This window comes from Nansenia antarctica (assembly GCF_963989245.1).
Source record: "Nansenia antarctica genome assembly, chromosome: 1".
NCBI classification, from domain to species: domain Eukaryota; kingdom Metazoa; phylum Chordata; class Actinopteri; order Argentiniformes; family Microstomatidae; genus Nansenia; species Nansenia antarctica.
In genome coordinates, this window is record NC_137674.1 from 76,563,071 (window position 1) to 76,581,353 (window position 18,283).

Sequence of the window (18,283 nt, forward strand, 5' to 3'; positions counted from 1 at the left end):
CTGCAAGGCTACCTCTGAGAGATGAATAGAGATAACATGAGGAAATTAAATCAGATTCTGGAGTTCTCTTAGCACTGGGATAACTAGGAATAGGATTCTGTTTATTTAGGGAATATAATTAGGAATGACAGTGGGGTATGAATCTTTGATAAGACAATTACTTAAAAAAAAACAAAAAACAAGGACAACGGTGGGGAAGAGGTAACTAAAGGGTCACTGACCATTTGTGTGTGTGTGCTGTTGGCTCAGCACTACTGTAACTGACTGTTTTCATAATGTCAAAATGCACTGATAGTATTTATGTCCTTCAGATATTGTACATAGATAAAGCATTTAAAATGTGTGTGTGTGTGTGTGTGTGTGTGTGTGTGTGCGTGCCTGCCTGCTTGCCTGCCTGTGTGTGTGTGTGTGTGTGTGTGTGTGTGTGTGTGTGTGTATATGTGTGAGTGTATATGTGTGGGTGTGTGCGTCTCCGTGCATGTCCGCGCGTGTCCGTGTGTGTGCATTCCTTCTCCCTTACTGCTGACGTGCTCCCCCTTTTTGCATGAGTGCAGTTCTACTCCGTTCTTCACAGTAAGTAGCTCACCTGATGGTGTTTGATAAGCTGGCTGGTGCCACCCAGATGAGAGCTGCTGAGTCTTAATTACTTGTTAGAACAGGAGTCATTCATCTCACTGCATACCTACTGAGGAGAGGAGGAACGGAGAGGGTACAGCATTCTGTACACGTTCTAGCTACCCTTCTAGCTGCTTCTCCTGTAGTAGCACACTAGTGTCTATTCAACACCCCAGCTCACCTGACTGACCAAACACACGGTCGAGGTATTCTGGATAATAAGAGGATACAGCATACTGTACACATTCTATCCCTCCCTTTCTCTTTCTACAGGGGGGGAGGGGCTACATCCTTTCCTAAACCAGCCCCCCACCCCCACCCGTCGCCGTTCCCTTTTTCCTGTTGTTCCCCCCAATTGAAATAAGGACCCCAATTGAAATAAGCCAGTGGCTTTCTTGGGTTTTTATCCTGTTAGTTGACCTTGTATGTAATATGTACTTTCATGTACCTACTTCTGCAAATCTTCTAATAAAGTTTTCAATCAATCAATCAAAAACTCCCGCCCTCAGCCTCCCTCCTCCTCTGCTGATGTGTCGTGGTAAGCACACAGCCTCTCTTGTCCTCCCGATGTGCACACAATGGAGCACACTGACGGACTCACTTCACCAGGCTGGTCGGCTGCTGATAAGCTCCAGGCCTGTGCTGCTGCTGCTGCTGCTGCTGTGGTGGTGGTGGTGGTGGTGGTGGTGGTGGTGGAGGTGGTGGTGGTGGTGGTGGTGGTGGTGGTGGTGGTGGTGGTGGAGGTGGTGGTGGTGGAGGTGGTGGTGGTGGTGGTGGTGGAGGTGGTGGTGGAGGTGGTGGTGGTGGTGGTGGTGGTGCATCTCAGTTTAAAGGCAGAGCTTCACTGGGTCCAGACTCTGGAGCCCCCCACACACTGATACATACTGATGTGTGCACTCCACTGCGCACACTTACACACACACACACACACACACACACACACACACACACACACACGTACATGTGCACGAACAAGCGGTCACATACACACCCACACACACACACACACACACACACACACACACACGTACACATGCACAAACACACACTCCAATAAAGACATGGCAGGAGAGAGAAAGACAGCTAGGAGTGGTGTCCCCCGACACCTTATTATAATTCAGAGATGCAGTTGTACTTAAATGTGACAGGGTCTGGTGAAAAAGTCCCCAAGACGAGCAAGGTCATTTGTTCTTTACAGATTATGAAACTCCAGAATGTAGGGGGGGGGGATCTCAATTGTATTGTCCTTTTTTTCTAGTCCTTAAACATCAGTTATTTAGTGTCTGGTGTTCAGTATTTTTGAGCTAGCTTTTTTTCAAACTCTTGTCATACTGCGAGTGGAGTTGTTATCTCATATAATGGTTGTTTTCTGAGAGAAGAGGTGGACTGAGTGGGCTCTGCTTTTATGTAATTGTGGTTGTGGGCTGTGTGTGTGACCTGCCATGTCTCTAGATGATTACGGCGTGACACCGTTATGTAACCTTGATGACCTTCATGAGTCCTCCTTCCATGTTCACCACACACACACACACACAGGTTTGCAGGGGAATGAATGGTGTAGCCACAGTATATCCTATACTACAGTATGTAAATTGTAGGGAAGGCTGGGGGAGGTAGAAATCAGAGTGTGTTTGTTACCATTCCGTATTTCCTTCCATGCGTTACAATGAGCCTGTCCTCCCATGTCTATCATCCTGCCTCCACTGATACATGTATTCTATATAAGCCTACTACTACCATGTACCCCAATACATAGTGTTTCAGAGTAAAAAAAAAAAAAAAGTTTTCATTCCGGCTACAGTAGCTGGTTCACAGCGGCCTGTCTGTCAAAGAGCAAGTGCACACGCTGCGATGGAGAGGTTGGAAATATTCGAAAAGACTACCGGCCCCCCAGTACATGTCTTAGAGGGGGGGGGGACGACGACACTGAATTCTTCCCCCAACAAAAATAACCTTTGAGACGACACGCCGCGCGGCTTATACACGTTGCCTAGGTTACCCTGTCTTCGAGAACAGTCACCCCCTGAACCCAGCCGTGGCGCGTCAGCGCCTCACTCCTGAGGAACAAGGGGCCTCGCTAGGCATCATTAATCACCTGCACTAAGCACGCCAATGAACCGGCCTTCCAGACACGTTCGCCTTCCGAATCTGACAACGTTTGGAACCTCATCCCAGTCAAGAGTGTAGTCGTTATGTATACCAATGAAGAATGTGAGGCAATCCCACCTCTTCAAAGCACTGAACGTTTTTTTTATTGCAGTGTGTTGTGTTGAACTTGAGGTACATCGCTTCAGGCGCTCGCCGCTGATACGGCCCCAGTGAGTGCTGTACTTTGAGTGAACTCCAATGTTGGTTTATTGTTTGGTTTGTTGGTGAACGATATTGTCTTCTTCAGTTCTACTGCTGCTCACGTCTGCTATCTTTGATACTAAAAATAAGTATTTCCCCCTCTGTCACACTCTGACAGATGCCATTAGATCTGAGGCAAACAATATCAAGCTTGTGTATTCAGAGTTCTAATTCATTTAAAACACGTCTCTTTCCACTCGTCTGAACTAACTCCTGAATTAGTTGGATGGATGCCAGCTTGCACTATCACTTGCTTATATTATGTGTTTGCCTTTTATACTGGAGGTCTAACAAAATGTTTATTTTTAATTTTTTGCTTTAATTAGCACATCATTAGAATAATTTTACTCTATTAATTCCACTAATGATCTGGCCTGTCTTTTCTTCCAGAACTGCAGATGATGTCTGTGACAGTGTAGTAGTTTATTAACGTGTTGTCATCAGATCAGAGTCAGAAGGTGTTTCGGCTCCGTTCTCATTGGCATGCTCCTTTCCTTTCATGTTTCAGGTTTTTTTGGGCACGAATCGCTGAAAGAGATCCATACTTGGTGCCCCCTTGACATTTTTTTCAGTTGAATGTTAATTATCATGTTTTTAATTATTTATATGTCTTATTTGTGACACATGTTTGTGAATAAAGGCACGTACAGTTGAAGTTGGAAGTTTCCTTACACTTAGATTGAAGTCATTAAAACACATGTTTTAACCACTCCACAGATTTCATGTTTACAAACTATAGTTTTGGCAAGTCGGTTATCTACTTTGATTTTGTTTACAGACAGATTATTTAACTTATAATTCACTATATCACAATTCCAAGAGGTCAGACGTTTACATACACTACATTTACTGTGCCTTTAACAGCTTGGAAAATTCCAGAAAAATGATGTCATTGCTTTAGAAGCTTCTGACAGGCTAATTGACATAATTTCAGTCAATTGGAGCTGTACCTGTGGATGTATTTTAAGGCGTACCTTCAAACTCAGTGTCTCTTTGCTTGATATCATGGGAAATCAGCCAAGACAAATTGTGGACCAAATCTGATTCATTCTTGGGAGCAATTTTGAAATGCCTGAAGGTACCACGTTCATCTGTACAAACAATAGTACGCACAGTACAAGTATAAACACCATGAGACCACGCAGACGTCATACCGCTGAGGAAGAAGACGCACTCTGTCTGCTGAGATGAACATACTTTGATGTGAAAAGTGCAAATCAATCTCAGAACAACAGCAAAGGACCTTGTGAAAATGCTGGAAGAAACAGGTACAAAAGTATCTATTGTAAATGCACAGGAAACATGAGTCCTATATCGACATAAACTGAAAGGCTGCTCAGCAAGGAAGAAGCTAATGCTCATGACAGACACCACTGGAATTATGTCTGCTACCTTCATTTCATTGAAAGGGAGAAGAAACATTTGATTGAAATGTGTGATTTTAATCATTCAATGAGAAAAAACTTTCTATTGTTTAAGAAGTGAATAAGTCTAGCCATCATGTCTTAATACATTTAGACGTTAAGGCGTTAAAATATGTTATTCAGGCAAGAATGTAGATCCGAACAATCAGGTTTCTTCTGAGCTTTGGAAACCTACAGTAACCAAACCACAGTCAAACATCAAATATCAGCATCAGCGTCTGACAGAAATCCAGACGTGTTGCTGCTGGAGGCAGGGTGCTTCTTCTCAAATGCTCACATTTGACTGACCCGGCTGTGATACAGTCTGGTAAACTCCTGAACTCCTCTGTCTCAGTTTCCTAACTGGTACCTCTGTCCAGTGGCGGACTCAGGCTGTTTGAAGGGCAGGGGCGAAAAGAAAAAAAGGGCACATACTGCACATACCGCCCCCCCTGCCCCCCCCCCCCCCCCTGATTTCACCAGTGCCTCTGTCGCTGTTCTCCCTTACTGGTCTGAGTTACAACAGCCCTGACCTGTCCTGACCTGAACACACTCCCTCTCTTGTTGGTTCTATAGAAACCAGTGACCAGTGAGTTAACCCTCTTCTTGCCCCTCTGTGTACTCTACAAGGTGTTGGGTTCTATATAATGCCTGTACTGTACCTTGTACAGTGAGGGGCTGAGATTTTGACTGACTGGAAAGGAACTAAAGATATTGCGGAAATACCTCACACAAAGACTGTCCTCTTGGTAAACTTCAGGCTCTTGTTGGTCACCGTGGGTGGTGTGTTTGGGAGGAAACGAGATACTGTAAAATGGCATCATCGTCATCATCATCATCACAGCACACTGAATCAATGAAGTTAGGCCGAACACATTGAAACCCCCATCGGTTCGTTCCGTTTTTCTCTAGAAATGTCGAACGTGTCCAGTGAATTCATCTAGATGAGCACACTATCAATGTGGGGCTACTTGTTTTACTTCCTATGTTACTTTTGTAACTATTACTTGTTACTATTATTATTGTGTTTTTTTGTGTCTGAATGCTTTTGTGTCTGAATGCTGCAATGTCAAAGCCAAAGATTTTGACTTGTGTACTTGTACAGTAAGATGTAATAAAAGAGATTCTGATTCTGATTCTGATTCTGACTACAGAAGGTGAGCTCTCGTACAGTACAATAACCTTTGTCACAGATCCCTGTCATACTGTAGTGTCATTTATGATGAAACCACATATTCATATACGATTTGCAAATTTCTCCGATTTTTTCTTCTTCACAGCAATCATAAATCACGGAGTTGCTCCACAATGTCACATTCAAATCACTCTGTGGTGGCATTGAGTCTTTCGTAAGCTCAGATTTATCATTCAGTCCTCACACTGTCACACTGTGGAATCTCTCTGTATAAAATCGCAGCAGACACTGGGATTTAAAGGGAAGATATCAAATGATGACAGCCCAGGACATAGCGTTCCATTGTGTGCACAGTTCTGGGAGTCGTAGACGGAGACTGTAAGTGGGGGATCCATTTAAATTCAGTTGGGTTCCAGGAGTAAACTCCAGGGATCATGCCTAGACTAATGGAAGGGCACGTTGCTCTTCCCCGAAAAGGGCACAACATGGGAGGGGGGCACTTTGTGAGTGGCAGCGGCAGGGACAGGGTGTTTAACCCTGGTTCTGGTAAACACTGGATGTCCCTGGTAAACACTGCATGTTCCTGTCCTGGTAAACACTGCATGTCCCTGGTAAACACTGCATGTTCCTGTCCTGGTAAACACTGCATGTCCCTGGTAAACACTGCATGTTCGTGTCCTGGTAAACACTGCATGTCCCTGGTAAACACTGCATGTCCCTGGTAAACACTGCATGTTCCTGTCCTGGTAAACACTGCATGTCCCTGGTAAACACTGGAATCAGTGTACAAGTACAAGTACAAGAGCGGAGTGTGTTTGGCAGCTTTCAAAAGTTTGGCTTCATCATCCTCATCATGGTGCTCTCTGGAGCTTGTCGTTCCATCGACGCTGTTTCATTTGTCTTTGGTTTATGGACCACTCATCCGTGGCTGTATTCTCTGAGTGCTCATGTCAAGCAAGGCTTGACGGCCGTCTCTCTTTCTCTCTCTCTCTCTCTCTCTCTCTCTCTCTCTCTCTCTCTCTCTCTCTCTCTCTCTCTCTCTGTGAACTGGGAAATCTACTCTCATGAATAAGGTGGAAGCGAATACATGGCAGGTCACATTGACCTTGCTATTCATGAGTTTCCCTCACCTCCTATGCCCTGGCAGGCAGGGACTGTGTGTGTGTGTGTGTGTGTGTGTGTGTGTGTGTGTGTGTGTGTGTGTGTGTGTGTGTGTGTGCGTGTGTGTGTGTGTGTGTGTGTGCGCAGGTGCGTGTCGGTGGCCTGTACAAATATTCACACTATTTCTGTCCTCCTGTGATTCCCACAGAAACCCCGTTGAAAGGAGAGGAGGGTCAGGGAGACAGCTCTTTCTCAGACTCATCGCTGTTCACCCATTGGGGCCAGGACCTGAGTCCAGACAGCCGCAGGGTGGCACTGAAGATGTTCCAGTACTATGGCTACAACGGCTACCTCAGCGACCGCCTCTCTCTGGACAGAACCATCCCAGACCTCAGACCTGACGGGTGAGCTCATTGGCCCATGCAGTAAACCACACCCACACACCCCCGGCTGCTCTGCACCTCAAATGAGTACGCTACACAAACGTGCAGGTGGTTAAAACAGCTTAAAACCTTAGTTTATGTTAAGTACAATGTCGTACCAGACGTCGTCTTTTCACCCACAGGTGTTGCACATTTGATGTTAGGGTACATGGTCAGAGTTTGATTCTTTATATGGAAATTTCTAGCCAACGGCAGAGGATTTTCTTTCATACACAGCCCTTAGCTTACAGACTTCACTATACTGGCTCCCCGCTGGTGGAACGAGCTTCCCACGGCTTTCAGAACTGCAGAATCACTCCCCATCTTCCGTCGGCGACTGAAGACCCATCTCTTCAGGCTACACCTTAACTGTCCCTCCTGAGGCATCTGCTACCCCCCTGCACTGTTTCTCCTGTGTCAAAATCCAAATAAAAATATCAACTCTTCCTTCTTCTATCACGACGATTGCCAATGGCCCCTGGCCTGAGCATAGAGTACTTTTCCTGCTATGACTAGTGGATAGACGATTCACTTACTTAATGTATTGATTGTCGCTTTGGAATAAGGCGTCTGCTAAATGGCAAAAATGTAAATGTAAAATGTATTGGATTACTGCACATTGTTGAGAGAGTGCCTTATGCTGAGAGAACTCGAGCCCTCAATGTTTTGACAGGGAATGGACTAGTAAAGTGGTCCTTCAAAACAATGAGGTGCAATTTCCTCTCCCATAATTTACCGCCTCTGTCTGCCTTCAAAAACATAGCCACTCAACCTCTCAATCACAGAGAGAAAAAGGGGATTGTTCCTTCTTCTAGCATTGTGACTACCAATGGCCCCGGTCCTAGCATAGATTATTTTTCTTATGATGACAGATGGATAGATGATTCACTTACGTAGACAAATGTATTTGTTGTAAATTGCTTTGGATAAAGGTGTCTGCTAAATGCTAAAACATTTAAGTGTAAAAAATATAATTCCCTCACAGTCACTGTGAGCCATTCTCTCACAGTCGAGACAGATTCAGAAACGTGTCACAGCTCATCTCATCCCTTTTTTTTCCATAGATGCTTTTATCCACCAAATCTGCATTTGAAAATACAGTTATTTTGCTGACACGTTCACATCGTTTAGCTTTTAGGTCTACCAATCCCATCAAGATATCAACCAGCACAACCCCACAAAATGCCCAGATATCTGATAAATACAACCTGATTTCCATCTTCAGACAGAATTTTACATAACATAAATCGTGAGCTTAGAATTATACGGTAATATCTCCGTTTAGGGTAGTTCGTAGATATTGAGCGTCAAAGTTTTTACATTCCATTATGTTTTGTGAGATGGAACCTTTGTATTTTATGAATTACTAGCTAAAAAATGTCAACATTTTAAGAATAACACCACACAGGCATTAATAAACACCTAATGGATCCGATTATGTAAAAAACTAAATTTTGACAAAAATGGTGATAGAACCTTATAACGTCACGAAATGCCTTCTGCCCTCCCCTCACCTGACCCCGTGTTTTCCCCCCCTCATCAGGTGCAGAAACATCTCCTACCCCTCCAACCTGCCCCAAGTGAGCATAGTGTTCATTTTTGTGAACGAGGCCTTGTCGGTGATCCTGCGGTCCATCCACTCAGCCATGAACAGGACCCCCTCTCACCTCCTCAAAGAGATCATCCTTGTGGACGACAACAGTAACAGCGGTGAGTCTTCACATGATGTTGGATGAGATGAGACTGTCCCGTAGGGAAAGTGCATTAGAGCGTACAGCCAACTAGTCTGTCAAATAGCTTATTCAAAGCTTATTCATCGCTTGTTCAAGAGGTTACTGTCCTCCTCTGTTGGCCTCCAGGATATCAGTCGGGATCTTTACAGTCTTAGTAATTACTCCTCTTGTTCTTGTCGGCTCCCTTTCTTTAATCTACCTCTTTAATGTCTTTAATTAGGCGCTGTGCTCATTGGATTAAATGAATAGGTGAAGGAATACTAATTAGTGAGAAATAAAAGCCAGGAAATGGGCCTTGAGGCGGATCACCTTCCGAGAGGTAATTAAGTGTTTGGATACACCAGGTCACTTCAGTAGTTGAGCCCCCCCAGCCCTGAGTTTAACTGTTCAGACAGGAGATTGGGCTCAGCTGTGCCTGGGCTCATAGAGCGCCAGCTAAAGCTACCTGCAGTATGGAGTCTCACTACAGAGTATTATGTTGGCACAGCAGAGTTGTGGTGTTTACCAACGGACCGGGTGGACTGTCTCCCGGTGCTGGTTAAGACACACTGCAAAAAGTACATCTAAAATCAAGGGCAATTGTCTGACTGCACTAGTTTTAAGATATCTTCTACTTGTTTTAAGAAAATCTTGTGAAATGTTCCTGTTCGGTTGGCAGATTATTATTATTATTATTATTACTTATTATTTTAAGTAATATTTCCCCCATTTTATTGCTTTTTTCTTGTTTTTGAGAGCTGACTTTTTGCAGTGTGCAGCAGTCGCTCAGGCAGGTGTGTAGAGCGGGAGAGTGGACGGATGATTACCGATGAAGTCAGCTGTGAGATGTAGGCAAACGACACATGAGTAGAGTTTGTTCTGGACTATTGCTATAAGCCATGGAAGGCCAAAGATATCCGCCTCAGATCACTGAAGCTACAGAATGCCACAGGATGGGTTAGTGGGCTGGGTCGGACCGAACCACATGCTCTACCGGTTGGGATAAGAGCTAACTCAAAGACTCCCCTCTGCTTCTTTTCTCATTCATCTTTTCTTTTCTCCTCCCCTTTCTTCTTTTACCATTGGCTCTTCTGTTCTCTGCCCTGCTCTGTACCCTACCTCTGCACCCCTCTGCTAAGCCCTGTGCACCTGAAACCCACTTTTTGTTTGTTTTTTACCTCAGGGCCTCAGGTTAGCCCAGCTCCTAGGACATACCACTGTTACCTGGGGAATGGGGGGGGGGGGGTAGTCTGAGCCTAAGCCCTCTTTTGAAGATACCAATCTGTTTCTCTTCTAAAAGAGATGAAAATACAAAGGTCGTTGTTTCTCTCCTCTCCTCTCCTCTCCTCTCCTCTCCTCTCCTCTCCTCTCCTCTCCTCTCCTCTCCTCTCCTGTCCTCTCCCGCCAGCTCTAGTGGATTATCATGTCCGATGCCGGCTCTGATTTTATCAGGTAATTGGGAGCAGCTTCCTGAAGGTACCTCAGGAACGCCGGTCACGCCTTGACATTTTGCTAATGGCATTCCAACCTGTTTGCCAGAGCATTCTGTCAGACTCACTCTGATAGATTTACCCTTATCATTATAGCCATGATTGCTAATCTTATCTCTCACTAAGCGTTGTCAGCCCGCTGACCCTTGGCGACGCTGAGGTTGTTTCAGGGGGGTCACCGTCTAACGGCTCACCCCCAGAGTCTACCAGAGGCATTATAATGGGACTCAGTCAGGAGTTCACCCCTTCCTCCACCGGAATATTAGCATGCAGGCGACGGTGTGACCGCTGAGGGGGGAGAAGGGCAGATTGACCTGGCTGATTCTTCCCTAATTGGATGATGTCTTGGACCTGAGGAAGCCATGTCTGGGGGTGCCACAGTGTCCCTGACAGGGGCTCACTCAAGCTCACTGATTGGAGGAATGAGGACGCCTCTAGATTCCATACAGTAGGAAGTGCCGCTGCGTTAGGAATGTATGGCTACAAAGGCCCCTGTATGGCGTAATGTGTCAGAGCAACGAACGTAGTTCAAGAGAATTGTAGGCAGCAGAGATCCGGGAAAGGGTTCGAATTGTTCTACATTTCAACATTCAGAGAGTTAGATTAGATCGGATTAGATTAAATTAGATTAGATTAGATTCAACTTGATTGTCATTGCAGAGTACAAGTAACCGACAACAAAATGCAGTTTAGCATGTAACCAGAAGAAGTGGTATAATGCTATAAAACATGATAGTGATAGGTACAGTATGGCAAGTACGGTAGTTAGGCGTATATACAGGAGATGGACAGCAATAGCTATGTACAGTTAAGGTAGTTATGTATTGTACATTGTTCAGAGAGTTTGTCAGATCTCAGTTAAACCGGTCACTTTGTGTCTCTGTCTGTCCTGTAGGTCGACAGGAAGAAGAGAGAGTTTCTTGTTGATTCTCCTCACGAAACACTAACGTAGAGGCCTTAGGCACATCCTCCTAAGAGGCGAAGGCTAGAATATCTAAGAGCTTGTCATGCCTGGTAAATCAGCGTCTCTCTCCTTTACAGAGAAAAGGGTCGTACATCATACGACTAGAGCCAGCATGAAGGAGGATCTATCTTGGTCCGCCTCTCCCCTCTCGCTGCCTCAGTCTTTCTGTTTCTCTCTCCCTCGCAGTATTCATCTATCACTCTGCCCGTCCCCTCTCTCACTCTCTCTCTCTCTCTGTCTCTCTGTCTCTCTGTAACACCTCTCTCTCTCTCTCTCACTCTAACATGTCTCTCTCCCTCTCTCTCTCCCTCACTCTAACATATCTCTCTCTCCAAATCTCTCTCTCTCTCACTCTAACACCTCTCTCTCTCTCTCTTTCTCTTTCTCTCTCTCTCTGTCTCTCTCTAACACCTCTCTCTCTCTCACTCTAACATGTATCTCTCTGCACCTCTCTCTCTCTCTCCCTCTCTCTCTCACTCTAACACCCCCCCCTCTCTCTCTCTATCCCTGGGTAGAGTGATAGGGGAGTTTTGTTCATGTATTCACGCATGCTGCTTTACCCAAAGGTATTACACATTCAAGATAGTTTCATAGCAACCTACTGTACTTTATATACATCATCCATTAGCTTTTCTTCACTTTATATGGATTGAGTCATATTATTGGAGAAAGAAAACCATTGAAACTAGAAAAAAACGAAAGAAAATCTGTAAAAGAAAAGACTTTGTATGCTACTTAATGACTGTACAATAAGTAATCATGTCTAATAATTATGTGGCTGCATATTGTCACAAATCTATCAGCATAACAGAGGCTATTACTTTCCACCCTTGCGTCTGATAGGATATGGGTCATAATAGATTGATGCTCCTGGTCATGAGTCGTTCCCGAGGTAATGAACCTGTAACTCAATGTGCTTTATTATGATTCATTATAAACCATTACAGTTCATCATTCTTATTCTCGGGTTTACACACACACACACACACACACACACAGGCACACGCACACGCACACACACACACTGAATCTCTTCATTATCAACTGTTTCAACCAAATTACAAAATGAGTTCTTGTGGTTGACGTAAATTGACCTAAATCAGCAGGTGAGGAGACAGAAGTTGTTTTTCTTCACACTGGACAGAAGGGAAGTGAAGGGAGAATGATTCCAAGACAAAACATCTCATTTGGCTTCTCTGGTTTCCATCACAGCACTCTGATGTGTGGGAAAGCATTCATATCATTTGTGAAACATCCAGAAGCTCTTACGTAATGTTCATTGTCTGAAACAAAGCAGCGCAAAGTATTCATCGCACGTCCATTTGAGTAATTCAAGTTTCTCCGATGATCGATGAGGGACAGGTCTTAGCTCAAGGATAATAAGGATTTCAAGGCTTCAAACAAAAGCTTTCTCCATAGGACATCAAAGTCTCCTTGAGCTTGATTGGTGACCTGAGTCTAGTCATTATAAACAATGCTAACCGTAGTTGTTACTGTCATCTATGATTCAGAGGCTCCAAGCGGCTTTCTCATACAGTACGGTATCATGCAAGGAAATGTATTCTGTCCTTGACAACATACGTCTCTCGTGGGTTATTTTTTTTCAGATACTCGACTCAGATACTGCACCTGGAAGATTCACCCACCCGCAGATATGTTTAGTATGCTGTTGTTGACTAGGGGACTTAAGGATTAGACGGAAGGCTACAGCTTGAAGGGTAACTTCAGCTGTTTGTGGAAAATAATGAGAAAACTAAATGGCCCAGAAGTCTCTGAGCTAACGCCCCTCTCTACTCACCTCTCCTCCGGTTACAAAGAGATCAATATCTGTGAGTGTCGAATGGCACTCACTGGCACTCACTGCTCTCTGAAAGGAGATTGCAATGATGGCCTCTTCTAAACCACAGAGAACAGATGGCGTGAGTGTGAGGCAGCATTACTGCTCACCTTTCACTGACAAAATAGATATAATTAAAGTTTTATGTGAGCTTTCTACGTTGAATTATTTACAGGTAGTGTGCGATACAGTCGATTAATATTTCAGCATTTTTTTATAAGTATAAAATGATAAAACATTTTAAATCATGTAGTATATGCACTCTCGTTAAAGTTACTATAAATGTTACCCAAGGTCTGTTTCAGAGTCCAGGAAGGCAGATCCCTGAGCCCAGTTGTTCAAAACCTGATTCTGTTTTGCTATCCAGGATCAGATCTGTCTGTCTGATGTTGAGTCTTCTAGGGGAAATCAACCAGCTGATCTGATCCTGGATAGCAACAGAAAACCGGAATCATTCTGATTAGAAGTTTTTAAAGTTAAAAAGATGAAACATTTTGAACAACTGGCCCCAGGTCCTGTCTGACGTGCGATAAAGCGATTAATGTCATTTGTGAAACATCTAGCAGCTTCTATTTTACTTATTTTACTTTACTTTATTATTGTGATTTTGTATCTTGATGCTGCAATGTCAATGTTGAGGAACCAAAGCCAAACAATTGTGCTCTTATGTACTTGGACATTGGGATGTAATAAAAGCGATTCTGATTCTGATTCTGATTCTGATTCTGATTCTGATTCCTGTCCCATACTGTGTGCTAGCCACAGTTAGAGTCATCACTCACAGTGAAACGTGTGTGTGTGTGTGTGTGTGTGTGTGTGTGTGTATGTGTGTGTGTGTGTGTGTGTGTGTGTGTGTGTGTTCCTGGCCTGTTTGTCATGCCATCTGGTGAGGATTGTGAGAGATGAGTGATGGCGTACCAGGTAATGTAAGCAAGCTTGATGTGCCCGTCTGTTTTTTTTTTTTTACCTCCCCTCATTAAGTACAGCAGGCTCCACCTCTCTACCCGCTGATGAGATGAGGCACAGGGTAGGGAGATTTAAACAAGGGCGCTTTGGAAGGGTGTGGAGATTGTAAATCATATAGAGTGTCCTCGGGGGGATTAGGCAACGCTGTTCATTACGGCGCATATTTAGTATTCGTTGTTATCCATGGGAGCCTGTGGATTGGAGTTTGCATTTAATAGGCTATTCTCCACTGTGTGATCACTCCGAGCATAATGATTTCCTGTCTTATAGAGTGAGTTGGAATGTCTTGGGTTTTTTAACTCAACGACACCTCAGAGTTCTTGTTAGCGAAAGCATCTTGTCTGTCAACATGAGTTGAAAGGAGACGGTCGACCTTGTGTTTCTTTCCCGTCGGCTTGGAATTGAAATGTTGATTACAGAGAAAAAGATGGAGGCGTTTTGTCGTTGTAGAAAAAGAAAAATCGCATAGCAACAGTTTGGTCTTTTAATTCCTGTGGTGATCAGGGACCTAACAGAAAGTGAAAGACAGAGAAAGAGAGAGGGAGAGAGAGAGCCGCACGCTCTTGCTCCGATGCTAATTCTATATTTCACAAACATTTTCACCAGTAAGCTGCTTTCTTCAGGCTTTCAATACATTGAGGAAAGAAAGCCACTGCTGAAACCCTTATACCACCCTGTGGCAACATGCCACTGCTTTTACTCTTACCTTCCATAAACCTACAGAACTGTTTTGGGTGACTCAATGCAGGGCTCAAAAGCATAATATTGACCCCTTGATGATGTACAAGTGACTAGTCATAAAGGTAAACGTTGAGGCATGAGTTACCCCGGCAGGGCCTATTCCCTGCTTTTACTTTCATGCTTCTGACAGAATTGCTGTCTCAGCCCTGAGTACTGCAGTATCCCCCTCTGTTCAGCCTCCTGGTGGCCTAGAAGATCTCTGACTGAATCAGACTGCCTGCTCTTTGGTCCAGTGATCAAAGCAGTAGAGCATGAATGCATTTGCCCCTCCTCCTAGCCTGGGTAGAGGAGACAGGGGAGACGGCGGGGGGTTGTTTATTGGCTTGAACTTATTCGCCCACTCGTAGCTCTTCCTCACCTCAGGGTTGAGGAATCTCTCTGGAGGTTTCATGTATTATTAACCACTGTGTGTGTGTGTGTGTGTGTGTGTGTGTGTGTGTGTGTGTGTGTGCGTGTGTGCGTGCGTGCGTGCGTGCGTGCGTGCATGTGTGTGCACATTCTTGTGTGTGTGTGTTGTGTATGTGTGTGCGTGCGTGCGTGCGTGTGTGTGTTTTTGTGTGTGTGTGTGCGTGTTTGTGTGTGTATGTGTAGAGGAGCTGAAGGAGAAGCTGCAGGACTTTGTGTCTGAGACCAACAGCCAGCGACCTGGCTTTATCAAGATGGTGCGCCACTCCAAACAGGAGGGTCTGATCCGCTCCCGGGTCAGTGGGTGGCGGGCCGCCACGGCGCCCGTGGTGGCCCTGTTCGATGCCCACGTGGAGTTCAACGTAGGCTGGTGAGTCACTCCGCCCATACACAGCGCATTCACACATCTACTACACTCATACACGGCTCTGTGTAAACAGTCCTTGTGTGTGAGAGTCTCTCTCTCTCTATGGGTTGTCAACCACATCACTCACTCAACGGCCAAAAAAACTGAAAAAGTTAGATTCTGATCCAAGATCGCTAAGCTAATGTCCTAGAAGCTCAGCTTCTACCCCAGGGCTATTCAGGCCCTGAACACAGCAAAGACCTAGGTTCTAGGCCCTGGACAATCTAGACAAATTGATGGCAGCTACTAGATTGAAATCAAGTGTAATACTGAAACACAACTGTGTACATTTCAAACCTGCAAACTGCGACACTTTAAATTAATGTGCAATAACACTATGTGCAATATGACAACCCTAGGGTACATAAGGTTCAGAGAATAGGAAATGTTAGAATAGGTATAGCATAGCATAGAGTACAGCACAGTGTTTTATTTGTATAGTATAGTATAGTGGATAGTGTACATAGCCTTTATTTATGTAAACCAGCTCTTTTCCCTTCTTGTTTTTAGTTTTTTTTTCCTAGCACCAGGGGAGCCCCCCCTCCCAAATTTCGTTGTTTGGTACCTGTACTATATCAATGACAATAAAGACCATTCATTCATTCATTCATTCATTCATTCATTCATTCATTCATTCATGATAGGGATAAACGCTGAGTCGGTTTTAGCCCGGGCATGTTGCCTATGACGACGGAGTCTGAGGCCAGGGCCTTACCCATCATCTCTCCCTGAGGTAAAGATGATCAGCGGCCTCCAGAGTTCTCATCATACTGTCTAATTGCGTTCTCAGCAGCCTGCCCCAAATCTGTACGAAGGAAATTTGAACAACATACAAAAATAAAAAATCTGCTTTTAATCTGTGCTGATATGGTATTAAACCTACAGAGCATGAATAGAGCCCCTCAGGAATGGCTTTACTTAGATCTGCAGTGCCAGGTACGCTGTTTCATTGATTCAGCTAATTTGCAGGATAACCTTATTTCATGGTTTGTTTAGACAATAATATAGATACAGTCGCCCATTCAGGTTGTCCTCTGGCAACACTAATGTGACAGCAGCTGGTGAAGCGGGAACAAATCGGCAACCGACCAAATGTTCCGACTTTTACTCAGAAAAATAAATTTCAACGGTGTTGAAAATCAATGACACACTCGCTAGTCAAACTAAAATATTGCAATGCAATGGATTCAGTGAGTAATCCCCTCTACTACCTAGTTAATGTAGAGAAGTGGGGATTACTCACCGAATCCATTGCACTGCAATGTTTTAGCTTGACTAGCGAGTGTGTCATTGATTTTCAACACTGTTGAAGTTTATTTACCTTTTTCAGACTATAAGTCTGAACAATTTGATTGGTAGCTGACTTGTTCTCGCTTACACCAGCTGTTGTCACAAATTATTGTTGCATGGCTTGAATAAGCCTTCAGTTAGTAGTAATGCAGCGATATGACCTACGTTGTCTTTTTTTTTCTTTTTTTTCTTTTTTTATGGAAATATGAACACAAGACCTCCTTCATCGATACACAATCCACACTTCATGTGTTAATCACATGGCTGTTTTCAATATATTCTACATGGTCCTCATTAACATGTGTAGCAAAGTCATTCCTAGTAAGCTTCTCATATGTTCCTACTAGCTCATTAAATTCTACCTTCTTTGTGTTTTTGAAGGGCTGAGCCGGTTCTCATGAGAATTATGGAGGACCGAACTCGCATAATCTCTCCGTCGTTTGATAACATCAAATACGACACGTTTGAGATTGAAGAGTACCCACTGTCTGCCCAGGGCTTCGACTGGGAGCTGTGGTGCCGATACCTCAACCCACCCAAGTCCTGGTGGCACCAAGCCAACAACAGCGCTCCTATCAAGTACAGTACATCGACTTAGATAACCCAGAAATAGATGGAACATTGAATTCTTGTGGATCTCTTGCTTCCTGGCGGAATGTTTTTTTTGACTCTATGAAAGGCTATTAACGATCCAGATACGATCATTTGGTGCCTAGCGTGTCACTGTTGTCCCGGAATTGTGTTTTCTACATTTCTCTGTAATTCCTTTGTTTGTGACTTCCAGGAGCCCTGCTCTGATTGGCTGCTTCGTGGTGGACAGGCTGTACTTTGAGGAGATCGGCCTATTGGACGAGGGCATGGAGGTGTACGGCGGAGAGAACGTGGAGCTTGCTGTCAGGGTGAGTAATGGTGTCACTTCCCGGCAGGCAGCCACACACACACACACACAGGGCACCGTTCATTTAGGTAATGGCTTTGATCCTGGAGAATTAACAATGATAATGACCCTCACTGTTTTTGGCATTCTCACCACAGTGTCTGCCGCCTCAGACTAGCCTCTTTTTATATGGAAAAGTGGTTGTTTGTCTCCACTGCTGAATGTCCTTTGGCTTTCCTAGCAGTGTCCTGCGTGTAAGTGGAACACATTAACAAGGTGAAGCGGGCTGATGATAAGATACTATACCACACCCGACTGAAGCAGTTCCTTTTCCTCTCTCTCAGACTCTGCGAGGCCCCTTCGTTTCGGAGTGGAGCGTCCCACCGTGCTCCTTAGTTTATGTTTTGTCTTTGATTCCTGTTTTTTTTCGTTCATAGTTTCCTGTTTTATTCGGTGTTACTCACCTCCTCTCTCGTTTTAGACACTTTTCCCTTGGTGGGTTTCCCGCCTGTGTGATTGTCTACCCCGCCCTGATGGGTCTCACCTGTCTCCTCATCGTCCTTCCCTGTG

At 44.4% G+C, this 18,283-nt stretch overlaps 1 protein-coding gene across 1 annotated transcript in view; it reads left to right on the plus strand.

The window, feature by feature from the left end:
- The window catches only part of galnt18b (UDP-N-acetyl-alpha-D-galactosamine:polypeptide N-acetylgalactosaminyltransferase 18b), a gene marked incomplete at its 3' end in the record, with an annotated part of 72,415 nt that overhangs the window by 31,027 nt on the left and 23,105 nt on the right, over positions 1–18,283 (plus strand). Inside the window, exons 2-6 of the mRNA XM_080538024.1 lie at positions 6,812–7,007; positions 8,569–8,735; positions 15,327–15,510; positions 17,218–17,415; positions 17,621–17,735. Coding sequence (XP_080394150.1) covers positions 6,812–7,007; positions 8,569–8,735; positions 15,327–15,510; positions 17,218–17,415; positions 17,621–17,735 — 860 coding nt within the window. The remainder of the gene's footprint in view (positions 1–6,811; positions 7,008–8,568; positions 8,736–15,326; positions 15,511–17,217; positions 17,416–17,620; positions 17,736–18,283) is intronic.